At 45.5% G+C, this 20101-nt stretch overlaps 3 protein-coding genes and 1 pseudogene across 3 annotated transcripts; 2 read left to right on the top strand and 2 right to left on the bottom strand.

Moving 5' to 3' along the window:
- Positions 1-1574: 1574 nt before the first annotated feature.
- On the bottom strand, positions 1575-2407 carry LOC124652863. Its single transcript, XM_047191910.1, has one exon. It carries the CDS (start codon positions 2304-2306, stop codon positions 1743-1745), a length of 564 nt encoding a protein of 187 aa, XP_047047866.1. The 5' UTR covers positions 2307-2407; the 3' UTR covers positions 1575-1742.
- Positions 2408-8295: 5888 nt separating this feature from the next.
- LOC124657731 (pentatricopeptide repeat-containing protein At2g15980-like) lies at positions 8296-11956 on the top strand. The gene is made up of 2 exons (XM_047196247.1): positions 8296-9781; positions 11936-11956. The coding sequence occupies exon 1, from the start codon at positions 8312-8314 to the stop codon at positions 9737-9739; it is 1428 nt and encodes a 475-aa protein (XP_047052203.1). The 5' UTR covers positions 8296-8311; the 3' UTR covers positions 9740-9781; positions 11936-11956.
- Positions 11957-13603: 1647 nt separating this feature from the next.
- Positions 13604-16520, bottom strand: LOC124654620 (annotated as a pseudogene).
- Positions 16521-18730: 2210 nt separating this feature from the next.
- LOC124658211 (osmotin-like protein) lies at positions 18731-19538 on the top strand. The gene has a single exon (XM_047196613.1). The coding sequence runs from the start codon at positions 18751-18753 to the stop codon at positions 19426-19428; it is 678 nt and encodes a 225-aa protein (XP_047052569.1). The 5' UTR covers positions 18731-18750; the 3' UTR covers positions 19429-19538.
- Positions 19539-20101: the final 563 nt, after the last annotated feature.

Below are 20101 nucleotides of genomic sequence, written 5' to 3'. Positions count from 1 at the left end.
TGTCCGCCACCTCCTATACCAAATGTTCTCGTAACTGTTACTATAATCGAGACATCACGTGATAGGTTAAGTTGTTAGGTATCACTGTTCTAGCGACATGTGTAGATTCGAGAGAACCTTCGTTGCTTCTAGCTTTAATGTTACTTTGCTATCTACCCGTGCATATTGATCTCTTTTCAGGCGGAGTACATAGACCGTACTCCTCCCGCCTCAAAATATGTTGCCCATTAGGTTTCGTTAGTACAAGCCTTTAACTAACAATTGCACAGTATATTTTGTGATATAAAATTATAGCGATAAATAAGTACTTACGGATACGAATGTATGACATCAATTTTATTTTACATAACTTACGCACCAATAGAATACCTTCTTTTTTTGGGGGGGGGTGTCAACAAGCTATTGGTGAAATGCAATACAAATGCAAATCACATACACACGCATACACATACACTCACCCCTATAAACGCACACACGCACACCCTACCACTATATGAGCACCTCCGAAAGACTGAGCCGACGGATTGAATCTTTAAATTGACGAAGTCAGCACAGACACCTCGCTATCGATGAGAACGTCGCCTCCCGCCGAATGAATATTCCGCTTTTATGAGACACACATATGTTAAATCCGGAGTTTAAACTCTGGTGAGTTGGGGGTACAACCACCCTTCAAACCACTCAATCTCAAGTTGGTTCTCTTAGAATGTGGTTTTGTTAGGTCTCAGTTCTTAAGTCTCAATCGATTTGAAAAATTGCAACTATAGTTAGGCAAAAAGTGCAGCTTGTACTATTCACTGAGCTGCAGTTCCATGAATCGACTTATAGACCTAAAAACATCAATCAATTTAGACAGAGATACCTCTCGTACAAATAACATACTAACTGCAATTTACCATTTCGTTGCTTATAAATACATATCTCAGAAATAGCATTCCAGATGAGATAGCATTTCATCTTTATTATCAACAAAAGTTATTATCTGTGATCTGAATTATAGTACTCCTTCTGTTTGGGATTATAAGGTCCGATAAATTTTCTAATTTTTTATGATTTATAAGGTATATCTTATTTATTGTCCTCTCTTCCAATGCATGTCTTTTTCTCTCTCTTTTCTCTCATGCGTGCAAAATTATTGGTGCATGTAGTAATTAATGAGGTGAATTATTGAATTTTTTGGTTTTATCAAATTGGCAATTGAGCATTCTAATCCCCGACAGAGGTAGTAGAAGTAAGAAAAGAAACTACTTTGACATTTTACTTTCTTCGAGCATGGCTATTATCTCTCGGTGATGCATGAGTGCCCCGGACCTCTCTATCTCCCATGGATACCATGGATCTTGGAAATGGAATATTGCTACCCAGCTACGAAGAGTGATGTTTGTTCCGTGCACGAAATCATTACATTTAGTTGCATGCCATTTTATTTGAGAATACTTGATGAAACTTAATAAAACATGGCAGCACGGATCTCATAGCGTGAAACCTGAGTGGATCCAATGGTACAATCATGGAAGGTTCAGGGCGCCCGCATAATAGCAACATGGGGTAAGAACACATAAAAAGGGAAGAGATGATTACGTTGCTGCATAATAGCAAACGTGGAATGATATATACATCAAAAGCATGATAATTATTTCATGCATTTTTTGCTTACACTTGATAAGGTGCATTAACCAGCTTCGGTAAATATACCTTAATAACTTTACAAACTCAAGCATAGGCGCTACTCTCCTCAGCAGCTAGAAGCACACGACCATCGTCCTCTCCTCGAGCTGCCTCTCCATGTTGAACCTGGCGATGAAGTCTTCGACTCTCCTGTTCAGCTCGTCAGCAGGCAGCTCCGACGCCTCCTCTTCACCCTCTTCTCCTGGCATCTCCTTCACACCCAAAGTAGTCGATGTTTTTTCACACTGATCCAGCTGCTGCGTGCTCATGAGTACAGCTGCTTCGTCAACTCCTCGTTCTTCTCCCACGGTCTCTTCTGCACCGGCATGGTTCTCTTTGATCGACGGTTCGAAAACCGCAAGCTCGCGCACCACGGAATCTATTTCGTCATCCAGGGAGGATCGAGCACCGTTCTGCGAGAGTAGCTTCGACTCCCTGGCGAGGAAGACGACGATGATGTTGGAGAAGATGAAGAGACACTGCTTCGGCGTGACGATCGCCGAAGCGGCGGAAGGGAGCGACAAGGAGAGGAGGCTCCTGAGGCAGGAGAAGCCGTGCGGCACCAAGGTCACCATGGAGGCGAGGACCAGGCCGAGAAGAGTGGCTCTGGAGAAGGCCTGGAGCTGGCTTGCGTCCATGGCGGTTTTCGTGGTAATGGGGAGATATTGCGTTGCGCTCTTGGCTTTGCAATAGTGAAGAGACGAACAAGCAGATGCATGAAAAACGCAAGGAACCTGATGCTGAATGCACGGAACTTAGCGCATGCCGGTATGGGTCTATTTATACTAGCTGGGGAGTGGTGGTGGCCAAATTAAAGTCAGCTGGTATTTTCATTTCCTCTCCGGCTAAGTTATTCCCCAGTTGAAATCACTTGATTCCTGCCGCCCACCTTTGCAAAAGCAGCGAGGTATGATTGCTTTGTGGTGCTTGGGGAATATGGTCTGAGTGCTAGGTGTCTGCTAGCCATGGTGTGCTTGCTAGTGGCGACAGCGTTCTCTGGAGCAGCGCGCTTGCCGGCCGGAACTGAATTTTTCTGGATGTGCTAAGAGCATGTCTAACAGACTCTTTAAAAGGGGCAATAACTGTCGGAATATGGCTTTCTGCTCTACCCGGCCGTCTAGCACGCCCCGTAAAAACGGCTCCCGCACCGATTTTTTCAGTTTTCGATTACGGGGCGGATTTTCGCCCCCTGTTTGTGCGGGGTGGGAGCGGGGATAGAGGGCCAAACCAGTATCCCATTTCCGAAACCGCGCGCTGACATTTCAGTTTCCCCCACCCGTTTTCCCCCGCGCGCCGCCGCCAGAATCCGTCAGATCCGCGCCCCTCCGCCGTCCGCCGAGCCGCGCCGAGCTGCGTCGACGCCCGCCGCACCTCCGCCGCACCCCCGCCGAAGATCCGCGTCCCTCCGCGCGCGCCACCGCCCTCCCGCCGCGGTCTTCTCCGCCGTTTTTCGCCGGTGAGTATTCCGCCGCGTTCTTCTTCGTTGCCGCCGGTAAAATGGTCGTGTTTGGGGCTGATGTATGGTACACCGTGGTAGATGGCTTCGGAGGATGTGCACATGGCGGATGATGCGACGTCGACCGATTGGTCCTCGTCGGATTCCGACGATTCGGACATCGACGAGTTGCTCAACGACGACGAGACGGAGATGATGCTGCTCCTGTTCGGCTTGAAGCACATGGAGGACCGCGCGAAGCTGCTGGATCAGTGGAAAGGATCCGTGATGGGGCGTATGTGCATTCCGCGGAACCGCGCGCTCGGCCACGAACGATCGATGCAAGATTATTTCGCTGAGGTACTGACCTATCCTCCCCGCCTCTTCCGTAGATGGTACCGAATGCGTAGGTCTTTGTTCGAGAGAATCGTCAAAGATTGCGAGGCAAATTGCGATTATTTCAAGCAAAGAATAAATGCTGCCCAAGTCATGGGATTTAGCCCATATCAAAAAATATCTACCGCCATGAGGGTTATTGCATACGGTATACCAGCAGATTATACCGATGAGTACCTTCGCATTGGTGTGCAAACAACCACGGATTGCGTGCGTATGTTTGCCAAGATGGTGATCAAGTTGTATGGAGAGACGTATCTCTGAGCTCCAAATGAGGATGATACAAAAAGACTCATGGAGATCATGAAAAGAGGGGGTGGTCGGGGATGCTTGGTAGTTTGGATTGCATGCATTGGACATGGAAAAATTGTCCAAAAGCATGGCATGGAATGTATTGTGGCAAAAGTCGTGATGCTACCATTGTTCTTGAAGCTGTGGCCTCTCAAGATTTATGGATTTGGCATGCTTTTTTTTGGACTGCCGGGGACACTCAACGACATTAACATCTTGAATAGATCCCCTTTGTTTGCAAAACTAGTTATGGGTGAAGCTCCACCTTGTAACTACAAAGTTATGAACAATGAGTACACCATGGGGTACTATCTCACAGATGGTATTTACCCTAAATATGCAACCCTTGTCAAGTCCATAAAAAAGAAAAAGGACAAGCCTTTGACAAGAAAGGAAGCTTGCTTCACCAAAAATCAAGAGGCATGCCGCAAGGATATTGAGAGAGCATTTGGTGTCTTGCAAGCAAAGTTTGCAATTGTCCGGGGTCCCGCTAGGTTTTGGGACAAGGAAACTCTTGTTGATATCATGACATGTTGTGTGATTCTTCACAACATGATCATTGAAGATGAAAGAGGTTTGAACTTGCCATGTTTCTATGACAATGTTGGCACCCGAGTGCAGCCCGAGAGGAACCCTGACCGGATTGAAGCTTTTCTTGCAGCTCATCGATGCATTGAAAATGCCGAGACTCATCACCAGCTGACCCAAGATCTGATTGATCACCATTGGCAGTTGCATGGCCAATGAGTTATTACATTTATTTCCCATTGTTGTATGTGTGAAACATTCATTTCCTATTGTTGTATGTGTGAAACATTTGTTATTTGTTTAATTCTTCCATTAGAACATTTGTTGATATTATTGTAATAATTATGACGATTATTGTGTGATGTAAAACATTTATTTTATGTGAATGTTGTGTTGGTTCTAATATCCAATTTGTCAAAAAACCCTGTTTTGAGGGGTCGAAAACTCGGACGAGCTAGCAGACCCGCATCTCACCCGTAAAACAGAATATTCTGTTTTACGGGGTGGGGATGCGTGGTCTGCTAGCTCGTCCGAGTTTTCGGCCGGTGAAAAGTGAATACAGGGCCCTCTACTCGCGTTTTAAGGGGCGAAAAAATACGGGGCCTGTTAGACATGCTCTAGCGTTGGTGCGGTGATTCTGTCCTGGCGTATGGCAAATCAGTTAATCAAGAACAAATTAATTGGGTCTTCAGATGGATTGTACTCCACATGACAACTAGCGACTCATGGAGTATTTGGTACTCAACAAATCTAGCCACTTAGGCCTCTTCAGGGGAATCATTTTTTGGCAACATGGAGGAATCTGTCAATTCATTGGTAAAATCTTCGGGAAGATTACAGACGGATAAAGAAATGGTAGCATGTGATAAAAAATCAGCCAGTATTTATAATGCCATTCAAGTCGAAAGGAACAATATTATGCTTATTATCCATTCTATTTTTCAACAAAGGCAAATATGCAGCAGTTCTTCTTTGTATCTTGGTGACATCGTGAGTCATGTATACGCAGGGATCCTGCTTTTGTCCGTGTGGGCATATATTATCTGCACTAGTATCATTAGGTCCCCTGCCGGTTTGGTTCATTCGCGTGCGAATAATTGGCGGGATATGCTCTGCGCATAGGAGAAGAGAGAGCTTAATTTGTCGTGTCTCCATTAGGGGTACACGGCAAAGCCTGGCTGTTATGACGGTGCCGTCTGGGAAGGCCACCAGGGCCTTGTGTCCCAACCTTTGCCGTGTTCGTAGCATTTGCCGTATTCCTCCTCCAACCTTTGCTGTGTTCCCCTATTTGCCGTGTTCTTTTTTGGATTTTTGTTGAGTTATTGTTTTTGCCGTATTCCTTTTTACCGCTTTACCGTGCCAACTGTTTTTTGCCGTGTTCTTTTTTTTTTTCTGGGCCATAGGAGCACGGCAATAGCCGGTTTTACCTAGTGAGAGCGCCTGAAATGATGCATTTTACATCATGTTAGAATTGACGGAGAAGATGGAAACCATGTAAAATAAGGACGACTAATGTATCCCAATAACAATTGACTTGCAATTCAGATGGTTGTGCACCTCTTTTGTTGTTCTAGTTAGGAAAATCAGCTACAAATTTGTTTTTCTAACGGATTGACGGAGTGAAGAGACCCTAATCTATTAGTTAAGTAGAAAAAGTTGTATTAGTTAATTAGAGAAAATTTAGATTAATTACATCATGTTTATATCGCACCATTCCATGAAAATCGACAACAAGATACCACTGTCTTTGCTGCCAACACGGAATTCACAGATGACTCGAGAAAAATACACAATGATGGATCCTCCCCAATTTGTTAAGGTGGGCCATGCCTAAGTTCCGAGCTTTTTTATTTATTTTCTATTATCTTCTTTTATGTAGTTGATATATGAGTTGGGCCGAATCTTAGGTGGGACGGTCCCCGCCCTAACACCCTGACTCCACCATTGAAAACATCCACACGCTGTTTGGAGTATAAGAAATCTATGCATTTATGTATCCTCGTGTTCTAACTTTGAAAGGCACTAATTCATCAATAAACATGAATTGGAATTTGGAGGCTCACTAGATTTTGACAAACGATTTCAAGTGTCATCCAAAAATCCCAACTTGAAATCGCATACCATTTCCAATGCAGCTCTGTTTTCGAATTGGGCCTCCATTTACTCATGCCCAATTATTTTCAAATGAAGCCCCATTGAGATTGTTCGCAAATGGGCACCCTTGGGAAATTCATCTTGGCTCCCGGGAGCATTTGCTCCCGGATTTTTGGAGAGCAAATTTTGTTTTTCAAAACTTTTCAAAATATCCTGAAAAAAAATCATGCACGTACCTGACCATGGCACGCACCACCTTGTGAAATGTCGCTGCGAAATGTCATCGTATGCGTCCTGGGCAAAAATGACAAATTTCCAGATCTGAGATTCATATTTTTGGATCTTATTTCATGTCAGAAATTTGTCATTTTTGTCCAGGGCGCATACAATAACATTTTACAACGAAATTTTACACAGTGGTGCGTGCCATGGTCAGGTACATGCATGATTGTTTCCGGAATTTTTTGACAAGTTTTCGATTTGTTTTAATTTTTCGAAAAAACCGGGAGCAAATGCTCCCGGGAGCCAAAACGCCGCTCCCGGCACCCTTCGTTCTCTTATGGAGAGAATGACCAAAATACCACTAGTCAAAATCAGAAAATGCCTAAATACATTAGTAAAAATCCAAGTGTCAAAATAGCACTCAAATTAGGATTTTGATGCAAAAATCCCACAAACCGTCAATTATTTGCAATGCTACCATTCTAGTACGATTTATAATTTCCACTAGCCAAGTACAAGCAATATTTATAAATGTATAAGTAATCTATGGACTCATGTATTCTCATGTTAAGCACCAATTCATCAATACTGCACACGGATCGGACTCATACTTTTCCCCACCGCTCTCGCCCCCTTCCTCTGCTCGCTCCCCCCCCCCCCCGCTCCTCTCCGGCGTCGGTCGGCGACGAGTTGGGTGAGGGTCCTTCCACTGTAAAGCAATAGCATATAAAGCAATATCATATGATTAGTTTAGGTTTCGATCTTGGCTGGTTGCCAGTAGTGGACTTCATGCCTGTTTCTTCGAGCGGAGCTCCAGATCATGGCGGCCAGGTCTGGGGCCGGTTAGGGTTCTTCCTCAGGGCTTTCATGCTCCACTGGTCGGAGCTGGGAGCAAATGGGAGGGCTACCGTCAGGTCGTGGTTTGGTGCCATCTATGGAAACAGAGCTCTGGTGCTGGGAAGCTGTCTCCGGTCGGCCTCGGTGGCGAGGGGAGGAAGCGAACTGGCGTGCTGGTCTCTGAGACTAGAAGATGGCGGGGAAGGTTCTTGCTGCAGCTTGGAGAGTACCACATGGCGGCCTTGTCCGCCGCCATGATCTGTGACCGAATCGACGGCCTCTCCAGACGCCTGTGCGGCTTTTCTTCAACCTCCATGATGGAGGCCCCTCTAAATCTTCTCGTCGGCGCGCCACACTTTCTCGCCACCAAGTGGTTCGTCCCCGGTGGAGTCAAGGTGGCCGGCGATGTAGTCTCGTTTCCGGTGGAGAGGACCAGGGACTCGATTGCGTTTTCATTTGTTGTTTTAGGGTCCTTTGTGCAAGTTTCCATGGCCGTCTTATTTTCCTTTTTATTTGTAAGGTCCTTGGTGTAAAATTGTACCCACCGACTATGAATTGATGCAGCTCTCGGGGTCCTACTAGACCCCTCTTCCTGTTCAAAAAAAAAAATCAATACTGCACACGCAAAACATGAATTGACATTTGGAGGTTCACTAGATTCCGACAAGCAATTTCAGATGCCATCCAAAATTCCAAATTTGGGATTGCACATCATTTCCAATGCAGCTCGGTTTTGGGGTCGGGATTCCATTTCCACAGAAATTCGTTCTAGACATCCAAACGGCCCACTGAAATTGTTCGCAACTGCGCCCTTCTGAACACGCGGAGAGGGCTTTCTCCATGCACGCCGGCGGCGGCGCCGCCCCGTCCAGCGGAGATTCCACGACCGACCCTTCCTCTCCCTACTTCATCGACGCCGCCCACCCTTACGCGGCCGCCGCCGCTTCCGCGCTCACCTCCCACCGCTCCAAGTCCAAGTGGTCTCACCTCTCCTCCCTCCCGCTCCCCGATCCCCTCCCGGCGTCCGCCGTCTCCGCCGTCCTCCTCCTCCTCCGCCGCCGGCCCCACGTCGCCCTCAGCTTCCATAGCTTCGCGCTCCGCCGCCTCCTCCCCGCCCGCTCCCCTCCCCCGCTCATCCTCTCCGCCTCCGCCGCCCACGTCGCCGCCGCCTCGCGCCTCCGGCGCGCGGCCATCTCCGTCCTCTCCTCTGCCACCTGCCACTACTCCCCCTCTCAGATATTCAACGCCCTCGCCGCCACCTACCGCCGCTTCTCGTCCGCGCCCTTCGTCTTCGACCTCCTCCTCCTCGCTTACCTCCGCTCCCGCCGCGACCCCCTCGCGGCAACCTCCATCGCCCGCCGCCTCCTTGCCGCCGGCGCCTGCCCCCTCCCCGCTACCGCCGCGGCCCTCTTCCGCTCCCTCCCCTCCGCCGAGTCCGCCCTCGAGATGTACCACCAAATCTACACGCTGCCGGGCACAAGAACCAGCCGCGCGCTCCAGCCAACCGCCCAGACCTTCAACTCCCTCCTCCTCGCTTTCTACCGCCAAGGCAAGTGCGAAGATTTCAGCATCGCGTTGGACGAAATGGACAGGTATTCTTGCGAGCACAATGTGGGCACCTACAACATTCGGATGGCTGCTTACTGTGACGGCAGAGAATTTGATAAGGCACGAGGATTGTGGGATGAGATGGTTCAGGGAGGGATCCAGCCAGATGTCACCACATACAACACCGTGATTGCTGGGTATTGTGGTGCTGGAGAGGTGGGGATGGCGGAGGAGATGTTTAAGGACATGGAGATTGGTGGTATTGAGCCAAGTGTTACAACCTTTGAGTGGTTGGTTCGAGGGCATTGTAGGACAGGGAATGTCGATGCTGCGATGCTTGTTTGTGCAGACCTTAGAAGGAGGGGTTTTGCGATGGCTGCGGAGGTTGTCGAGGAGGTTGTTGATGCATTGTGTCGGAAGAGCAGAGTTGGGGAGGGGTTAGGTATTTTGAGGGCAGAGATGAGAAGGGAAGATTTCACACCTAGTCGGGGAAGCTACGAGGCGCTGATAAGGGGGTTTTGTGAACAAGGAGAAGTGGAGGTGGCCATGAGACTCCAGGCAGAGATGGCTGGGAAGGGACTCAAGGCTGGTGCTGAGGTATACCATGCTTTTCTCCGTGCTTATGAGAAGACCGAGGACTTCGAGATGGTTGAGAGGTTGAGGAAGGAAATGTCGGTGATAGGCATTGAGGAAGAAATTGGCCTGGCTTGTATGCAGTGATGTACTGTTTGGAAGCTATGTATGTCGTTGTTCAACAAACTGGTATGTGTCTCATCCAATATGATCTGATTTTTAGACTGAGCCAATACGATTCTTTTTGTATCTGGTCTCACTACTACTAGTAGGATATGTGCTGTAATGTGCAAAGCATAATAATATTTTAAGATCAGTTTTGTTATTAGTTATGCCCAAACCTTGACAACATATTATCATGGATGGAGATTATATTAGGGGTCGTGGATCTTGGGACTACAGCTGGCCAGCTGCAGCACTAAGGTGGATTCCAACGCAGTACCTATCGCGACTTATGGGAAAAATTCAATTAGTATAGGCTGCTGTAATGTAGTTATGGATATTACTCAATTGGACATTGACGTCATTAGAGTTCTGTTTAAGTCCGTACCCAATTGTCTATATAAGCAAGGCCTTGTATCTTTCTAATTAAGCATAATAAACCAAACTTGTATCTCCTCCAAGGTTTATCTCTCTAACCGATGACCCAAACTTATCCCCAACCAAGCTGACTTCATGAGCGCAAAAGAAAGTATGATTGCGCAATCTGCTCAATTATACACCAAACTGAAGGGAAATATTAGCATATATGATGCTTATAAAAATGTAAACAATCAAGTATGAAGAAGTAAATCTAAATATTGTGATGCATAATCTTGTGTTCTATTCCTCTACTTGTCTCGCCGTGAGACATTTTGCAGTTATGTTACTCGACGTACAACATCATGTAGCGAAACTCTTCCAAACACATGCCCATCTTACTCTAAGTTGCCCGCCAACCATCTAATCTAAAGCTGTATCGGTGGAACCAATAAAAGAGTGCTAAAATATTATCTTTGCAATACTGTTGGCCTCACTTATGTTTTGCTGCCAGTGCCCATACTGATTGCATCAGCTTATATTATTTAGAAAAATTAAAACTGATCACTACATATTGGACATATTTTGTTGGTTCCAAACTTTTATTTGTCTCACGCAACAAATTTATTGCTTCCTTTGTATGGCACACTCGCTCACACACATGGCATAACAGTGTGGATATGCCGATTATTCTTATCTGATGCCATGCATGTTTTGTACATGATCTTCAGATACACATATTATTTGGTTCTTCTCATTCTACCACTTTGTTATAGATTGTAGTCATCTTGAACTCCACCAGAGACAACCAATTTATTAAGCCCTGGCACGTCTTTCTATGACTCCTTTCTAATCTCATTTCTACTACTGCCAAACATATTCATGTTGATACATCTAATATATGTTTCTTATTTTCGCATCGACTGAAGCAAGAAACACATGCATGTTGAGACCAGCCATTTTACATTCACATTGTTCACTACATGCATGTTCGTGGATGAGAATTGCTAACTTTATTCTACCTGTTACTCCACATTTCATATCTAGGTTGAGTTTCATGTATAAACCCAACTGCCAACTTCTCTATAAAGTAATTGCTAAATGTATTCTACCTTTTACTCCACAAACTACTAACTTCTCTAAGTTGAATTTCACCCGCCAACTCTCTAGGCACATGTGTGCGAGGTACATTAGCATGAGCAGTCCTGGAGCTGCAATTGTCACTGGAGGCGTCTGGCAATGGTGATGAGCCAATGACGCTGCCCTATTGCCCCGAGTCTTGATGACCTTCCATTCTTGGCTGGAGGCAAGGCTGGGCGAGGCCTAATGTCGTTGCGGTCTGAAGTTGAGGGCACCTCCTCACCTAGTCGTAGTCGCTTGGTGAGGAAGGTTGTGTGTGTGTGTTTGTGTGTGCCTTCTCTTTGTAGGTTGTACCACTGATGTCTTCCTGTTCAATGAAATGAGACGCAAATTGCGTTTTCTCGAAAATTAAAATTTTGTTTTAGTCAATTATGGAGTTTATAAAAAAATGCAATTTGCTAATTTACTTTATATTCTTATTTTGAGTTTCATTCTAGAAATAGTTTTATACTTTCTCTGCCTAATATGGTTTTTAACTCAATTATGTAAGGGTTTATATCGAGTAAGCATGAAATAAGTTGCTATATTAATTTTCTATTACATAATCTATTTAAAAAGATTTTATTATCCAGTTCCTAAGGAATTTCGTTAGTTATAAACAATTGATGGGTTTGCTGCAAAATCAAATCAAAGTTGCTAATTGTCCGTAATCTATTGTTGACATATGATTTATTCCGAATCCAGGCTTTACTGGTTTTACGTGGACCTTGTACGGAAACTGAATTTCTGAATTAGTCGCAGTCAGCACACCTCACCCCTCGGATGTATTAACTTCTGGTAGCTAATGCATAAGTCATTGCTCCTCAAAAAGAGTGTGAACCCTTTCTTTTTGGTTGCAGCTGTGAAAGCTCTAGACATACATGTGGCCAGTAAGACTCACAAGACGTACTTTTTTCTAAGTATTGACATCGGGTACTAATTAAATTGGACTCCTGCTTGTCAATTTTTCGTTTCTTGCTTAAGTATTCTGCCATCAAAATTAGTAGAACTTATGTGCATGTCATGAATATCCACCGTACATATATTTTACATCTAAATTGATCGATCTATACCATTGTTTTATCGTTGTTTAATGATATAATAGGTTGTACTTTGAAGTTTACAACTTTCAGACTTGATACTTGATATAGAGTTTAGCTACCTCTTATAACCAAATAACTGATTCTTTTTGTTCTGAATTCATATATAAAATAGAGTTGTATTTTTCCAAGTTAGAAGAGTTATATTATTTTATCAATCTAATAACAATTGTATGTACATTTGTAAAAAAGTAAATCTAGCCACTGGGGATGATGGGTTACACTGTCTTACTTCTTCGAGAAATCTGGGATGAAGTACTCTCATGGATCAGGTTCATCTTTAGGCCCGCAGACCCTGACACTCCCCTGATTGAATGGTGGCTTTGACTAAAGGCCGTATACAGAAGGATTAGTGGAACGGCTGCTTCCCTCGTCCTGCTCAGTGTTCACCATGTGGATGCTTTGGAAGCACCGAAACACGTGTTTTCTTTGATGATGCTCCTTGCTCAGATTAAAGAGGAAGCTATCTTCTGGTCCTGAGCTGGTGGCTGAGGTCTTAGAGTTTGCATGCCTGCAGTGGATGGGATGTATTCCCTCTGATCCATAATAAAGTGTCGGGGGCGTTAGTTCAATTTAGTTCAAATTTGAACTAAAGTCCTGACACTTATTATGGATCGTACTGATGCTGTGTGTGTTTCGGAAACACTGTTTCCTAGCCTCTCTTTAGGCTTGTAGAACTTTTTTGACCTTTTCAATATATCAAAAAGGCAAAGCTTGAAAACATAATCTTCTCCTCGCACGTGCTACTGGGCCATGACGTAGCGTAGCAATCACGATGAAATAGATCTGTTATATACTCTCATGATAAATCTGATTGTAGTGGTCTTGTAAGTTGTAAGAGTGACAGAGTAGCAACTGAATTTCACTTGAATTGTTTGTGCACATGTGATGTATTCTCAAGCCAAGATTCAAACTATCGTGTGTACGTGAGAGATTGCTTAATTACACGGTGAAATCAGCACCGCTCAAACATCTTGAATTTGGATGGATGAATCTTGTCCGTTCCTTTTCTATTGTTTTAATAATAATAAATAGATACATAAATGGGGCTGGGTGGTCCTCCTGTTGGTAACTTTTTTACTATGAACTTATAAATAGAAGAAAGTTTACAAGATGGGACACCAAATCTATATGAGCCATAAATTCCTAGTCATACTCATACACAACTTCTAACACACCACTGCAGTATTAGTAGCCAGTCATGAAAAAACTGTTATGTAGCAAACGCATACCTGGACACATGGTAATTATTGTGCATAACATATAACAATATTTAGGTTGTCACTAATTTTCTCTTGAGATTGGCCCATCTTAGTACCACAGTCACATAAATCTTGTCCTGCAGCCTTTCGACAAACAAGAAATAAGAAATTCTCCATTTTCTCTTAAACAACATCACACAAAATATCACCCAAAGGCCAAGAACGAAGCCAACAACGAAACCAAGGTAAATGGATATGTCCTCCAATCCATCCCCGTCATCTGCATGTGCTGGCGGACTTAACCCATTTCCAGGACAACTGTTAGCCAAGGGGAGACCACATAAACCAATGTTTCCGATGTAAGAAGATGCATCGAAAGTCCCGAGCTGATTTCCAAATGGCATCTTTCCAGATAGAGTGTTGTATGAGAGGTTTATATGGCTTAAAGAGGTAATAGATGCCATGCTTGAAGGGATTTCACCTGAAAGCTCATTGTTTGACAGGTCAAGAGACTCCAATTGCTTGAGCTCACAAATATTCGCTGGGATTTCACCACTTAAGCTGTTCCATGAAAAGTTCAGACCTCTTAATCCAATGAGAGCACCAATACCTTGAGGGATCACCCCTGCTAGACTGTTGCATGACAAATCAAGAAACACCATGTACAGGATTTGACGTGAAAATTCAAGTTGTTGTCCTTTAGTAAGAACTGATACTTGTTCCGTGAAATAAATCAAATCATATACTGAGTTATACAAGTGGGGTCCATGGAAATATGTGATTGCTTGATCAAGAACATAACTGTATCCAGAAATACGAGCCATTGCACTCAAGTTAACTAATGAGTCCGGCATGATACCTGAGAAGTTGTTATGTGCAAGATCTAAAAATTGTAGCTCTTGAATTCTTCCAATTTCAACAGGAATTTGGCCAGAAAACATATTGTGCCGCAGACGTAAGAGTGCCAAGTATGGCAATTTTACCCCCAACCACACGGGTAGGTCTCCAGAGAATCTGTTATATGACAGATCAATAAAAACAAGGTACTGGCTACTTCTTAAAACTCTTGGGAACTCTCCTGAGAGGTTGTTGGTATTTAAATTTACTACACAAAGACTCTGCATGTGTTGGTTTAAATCCTCTTCACAACTTGGAACTTCTCCTGTAAGCTTGTTTCCTGATAGGTCTAGCACAGCCAGCTGTGACAATGAGCATATTGAAGATGGAATGGTGCCTGATATTGAATTGTTATAAAGAATAACAAATTGGCTCCGAAATCTGATGGCAATGTCCCCGAGAAAGAGTTTCTAGATAGGTCCATGTATGTAATATTTCTTGGAAATTTTGGCACCATACCTGTATATCTGTTATTGGACAATACCATTGTATGTGCTTCCATAAACTCCAATGTTGCTGGTAGTGTCCCGGCTATCTGATTATCTGACAGATCCACAAACTCTGCACTTGAAAATGCAACCCAAAACCAATCTGGGATTTCAGTTATGCTTGCGTTTGAAATGTGAAGGAGCTGAAGGCTTGTCTGTGATCTAAGCCATGGTGGGAATGCTGGTCCTAGCTGCAAAGATGCTAAGAGAATTGCTTGTAGCTTGAATTGAGGAATCCAATTCGGGCTGATCTTTATCTGAAGAAGTGTGTTGTCCAACGCTAAGAACCTCAAAGCTGTAAGTCCTTTTAGATGATCTTCCGTGACTATGCCATTTAGTCTGTTTCCAGCTAGCTCCAAAATGACCAAATCGTTGAGTGCCCATATCCATTGTGGTATAGGTCCTATAAGGTTATTGGCAGCGAGGACCAAGTAGGTCAGGTTGGTAAGCGGCCCTGACCAATCTGGTAAAGCCCCACATAGATTGTTATAAGACAAATCAAGCATTTGCATCTTGCTAGAAGGACAGTTCGGTAACCTGTCCATCAACTCTGTGATATCCCCTGAGGTGTTGGCATGTTCTAGATCTAGTATTTTCAGGTTGCATAGATTTTTGAAACTGGATGGTATCATGGTGGACATAAGATTGTTCCCCTGGAGTGAAATTTGTTCTAGAGAGGTCATGCTTCCGATGTCATCTGGAATAGGGCCATGGAATTGACAACCTTGCAAGTTCAGTGAAGTGAGGCTGGTTGAGTTCCAAAACCAGTTTGGGGCAATGGTGGTGTTAAAGTTGTTCCCTGAGATATCGAGCACCTCGAGTGCCGTAAGATTGGACTGACCAACGAAAGCAACTCTATTTCTTAGGCCAGTGTATTGCAGGTAAAGCTTTCTAAGAGCTGGAAGCATGTTGATATTATGGACCCAGTCCACAACTGTGGTAAGGTTCATATGGCTCAAGTCAAGGTGCTTCAGTGATGACAAGTGTGATAGCCACTGAAGATCACCTGGGTAGAGATAATAAAATTGATGGTTGTTCGGGCCAAAGGGCTTGAGATCAAGGTAGGTAAGTTTGGAGAGGTTCCCGATCTGTGGGGGTATTCTTCCATAGAACCGGTTGTATGAAAGGTTGAGATATCTAAGGCTTGGTAAAGAACCAATGAACTCCGGTATCTCGGCACCATAGAAGTTATTGCAGCTCAAGTCTAGATACCTCAGTTGCTGTAAACTGACCAAGGAATAGCTTATCTCACCACTGTATGGATAGACTTCGAGACAGTCGCCGGTCTTTCCCCGAAGGTTGAGCTTGACGACGTGGCCGGTTTTGTAGCTGCACCTGATGCCCTTCCATCTGCAGCAGTCTTCACCTTGCCATGACGAGAAGTCGGTGTTGGGGTCCCGGAGGCTCGCCTTGATGGAGAGAAGCGCGGCCCGCTCCTACGCGATGCAGCTCCCATTCGATGCTGGTGGTGCTGGATGAACTGAGGCTAAGGCTGTGGCTGGTGGTGGAACGGTGAGGAGATGGCACAACAAAACTACCAAAGTTACTTGGACGAGAAACCTGACCTCAGGCATTCTGACGAGGGTTTGTTTTGTGGGTTTTGGTTGGGGTACGAAAGTGCATGTGTATGAACTCCTGTATGTATCTTCTTTTATGCCGATTTTCCTTCGTCGGAAGGGGAATTCACCGTTGGACGGAAACATTGGTCCATTGATGTGATTTCTTGCGCCTTATACACGGAATTCACTTCACTGAGTGTCTGAGTCCTTCGCCCGAAGGAGAAGTCACCGTTGGACGGAAAACTTGCTCCACTGATGTGATTTCTCGTGTCTCATGCAGGGATTTCACTTCACGAGTCCTTGGTCCGAAGGAGCAGTCACCGTTGGACGGAAACCTTGCTCCACTGATGTGATTTCTTGTGTCTTATTATGCAAGGAATACACTTCACTGAGTGGGACATCAGAAGTCTAATACACGGCAGATAAAACCTGAATTGATAAACAATTGCCTGGAGGCTCTGCTTCCTGTTACCTACAACGCACGGCATGGTAAGCGACTTGCTGTATAATCGACATTTTAGTCCACCTCACTATGTTTACTGCGCAAGGAACTTAGTTCTTTTGACATTTCAGTTTATTTTCATCACTCCTAGTCCTAGATCTACACAATACATCCATTCTCAGTAGCAAATTTAATTCCTGGAATTATGATGCATTGAATATAAGAAATTTTGGAATTTTTTTGGGCATTAGCAGTTCAAGTCCTGATGTATAGTAGGAATCTACCGACGCGAGTGCGACATTTGACGTTCTATGCACGGTCTGTGGAAGAATGAGACAAATATAGATATCTGATTCTACTCTAGTCTTGTCGTTCCTTAAAATTACATGGCATGCCCTGTAGGTGTTATGGTTGATTTTTTTCTTTTTTGCAATAGCAGTACTGTATTTCCCGTCCAGGCGATTCACAGTACTTCAGCATATATCCATCTAGGCGATTGTTAATTTAACATATCGGAAGCAGGAGTTTTAAACTGACTAGCCTAACTTCAATATAGTTTGATCATTTGATCGACCGAACCTGTGGCCTGTACCGCGGTAGCCTGAGCCATTCCCTTCAGACGACGACTCCGACGAATTTGCCGAGATAAACGAGGCATTCTTGCCGGACGATGTTGAGGGGACATGACTTAAGGGCATCTCCAACACTACGATTCAAACGGACGCGTTGGGTCGTCCGATTTTGGTTGTTTGGGTCAGCCTCCGGGCACGCGGATAGGCTAGCACGTCCGCGATCCAATTTAGTCCCCAACACTCCTACCCAAACAACTATTCCTCCTTCTTCCCTACCAAATGGACCATGAATGGACATGTACGGATGGAAAAACACGCCCGCCCTTGGCCGGCTCACCCCAAAAACCACGCGGTGATGGTTTTTAGTTGGGTAATGGGTCGTTCCGGACGGTAACAGTCCGTTTTTAGTTGGGTGATGGTTTTACCCATTCGGACGCGCGCGGATGGTTTGGGTCTCCCTGTTGGAGATGCCCTAAGTGACCAGAAATAACTGTCTGTCTTCGTTTGCGAATAAATTAACTGTGGCAGTCTGCAGATACTTGATGGGCGACTTCTCTTTGCCAAGTCGTTAACCCACCGGTCACCCCGAAGTGCGTTGGCCAACCATTGTGTGGTTCTTCCGGATCGAAATGCCGAACAGGTTTGGGGAAATTTCAGATGGGGCGGCCGAACCATGAAGCCATCATTTTCTTTTAGAAATATGGTACAAATTAAGATCGCATATAAACATACATTCATCAATCATCACTACGAACGTTATTCCTTAAATACTTCTGAAAGACTAACATAATGGTTAGGTGGTTAGATCTTGATATTAACGAAGTTATTATAGTCACTTCATTATCGCCAAAAACTTTGCTTTCCAAAGAGAATTGCGTCAAATACATATATTAATTGGCGAAGTTTTCATTTTCCTATCGCCAATTGTGATTTTAGGGGTGGCCCTAGAAAGCTACCTTTTTCTTAGACAAACGTGTGCTATAGCCCATCTACTCGTCTCTTTTGGCCCAGTTCTTATACCTTCGAACAGCCCGCTGCATCGAGCCTTTGAGCCCATTACGGTGGCCCCAAACCCTAGTTGGAAGCTGCTGTTTATTCCCTCGTAGAAAAAGGGAAGCTGCTGGCTGTTGCTCCGACGCAGCTTCTCTCGAAGACGGCTCAGCCGGAGCGACAAGGCTCGCCTACAAAACCAGCCGCTGCTAGCTCTCCGTCTCCATTCATCTCACAACTCACAAGTTCGCCATCGAGGTGCCATCTGCCATGGCAAGGAACTTTGCCGTCGTCCTCCTCGTCCTCGCGGCGCTGGCCGCGGTCTCGTCGGCGACCACGCTGACCATCCACAACCTCTGCCCGCACCCGGTGTGGCCGCTCGTCAGCCCCAACTCCGGCCTCCCCTCCATCTCCGACAACACCGCGCGCCTCGACACCAACGCGCTCCTCTCCCTCTCCTTCCCGTCCACCTTCTGGGCCGGCCGCGTCGTCATACGCACCTCCTGCGGGACCTCCTCGCCGCCGCGCGGCTGCTGGACCGGCGAGGCGCCGCCGTCCTCCGTCGCGCAGATCACGGTTCACGACGGCGGGAACCTGGACCGCGCCGCGTACAGCGTGAGCCTGGTGGACGGCTTCAACGTGCCGATGGTCATCAGCCCGCAGGCCGTCGGCGGCGGGCAGTGCCCGGCGCTCGGCTGCGCCGTCGACCTCAACTGCGACTGCCCGCCCGACCAGCGCGCCGCCGAGGGCGCCGCGTGCCGCGGGACCCCGGCGTACTTCAAGAACCGGTGCCCGCTGACGCGGACGACGCCGACCGACGTGGAGCCCGTGCCGCAGAGCTGCCGCGCGCCCGGGGAGCTCAAGATCGTGCTCTGCCAGACGTCCATGATCCAGCACGGAGCCGGGGAGGCCGACATGGTCATCCGCACCGTCGTCGCCGACAACTAGAGCTCTCTGGCACTGCAGTGTCCTGCTCGCTTTGCCGTATTATTACGCCATGCACGATCACTCGATCAGTGTAGACGTTTTTTCGTTAAATAAAAGTTCGTAAGAGTTAATTTAAGTGTCCGGTTTTGGCAGAAATGCCACAGTTGAATGTGTGTATCTAGAGCTTCAGTTTCGTCTTCTGTAATCCCGGTGTGGGTAGTAATGCGAGCCTCGTTTGCATGAATCTTAATTTGGTGAATGACAGTCACTCAAAGGTCAAAATACAACATCACTGAGCCTAAAATTTCCACTTGCACGCCATATCAACGCAACAAAAGTGATTATGTTTCCACATAAATCATTTCCATGTTTTTAGCTAGGAGCCTAGGACACAGTTTATCTTACTTTTAGTAAATCTATCTGTATGGGGGACAACAAAATATAGTGCTCCAAGATTGAGCACGTGGATAAGGTACAGATAGGCGGCAAGAATATCACTTTATCACCTTTCTGCATGCATAAGTACCTTGCTTCGTTGCATATAGAAATTAAAGTGCTCACCTATAAAGCCAAAGCGTCCCGCACAAAAAGAAGAGCTTAAAGCCGAAGTTGAATCGATGCTCTTTGCATCGCACAAGCTGAATGATTTCATATCAAAGTGAGATCCGGATTGTGGTCGCTTGAATGTCTAAAG

Source organism: Lolium rigidum, chromosome 5 (genome assembly GCF_022539505.1).
Source record: "Lolium rigidum isolate FL_2022 chromosome 5, APGP_CSIRO_Lrig_0.1, whole genome shotgun sequence".
In the NCBI taxonomy this organism is placed as follows: domain Eukaryota; kingdom Viridiplantae; phylum Streptophyta; class Magnoliopsida; order Poales; family Poaceae; genus Lolium; species Lolium rigidum.
The sequence above is the reverse complement of the archived record's forward strand: the minus strand, read 5'-3'. Positions and strand labels throughout refer to the sequence as shown.

What these genes read in the sequence shown, in the direction of transcription:
- LOC124652863 (XM_047191910.1), bottom strand. Translation starts at nt 2,306, where the DNA reads ATGGACGCAAGCCAGCTCCAGGCCTTCTCCAGAGCCACTCTTCTCGGC.
- LOC124657731 (XM_047196247.1), top strand. Translation starts at nt 8,312, where the DNA reads ATGCACGCCGGCGGCGGCGCCGCCCCGTCCAGCGGAGATTCCACGACC.
- LOC124658211 (XM_047196613.1), top strand. Translation starts at nt 18,751, where the DNA reads ATGGCAAGGAACTTTGCCGTCGTCCTCCTCGTCCTCGCGGCGCTGGCC.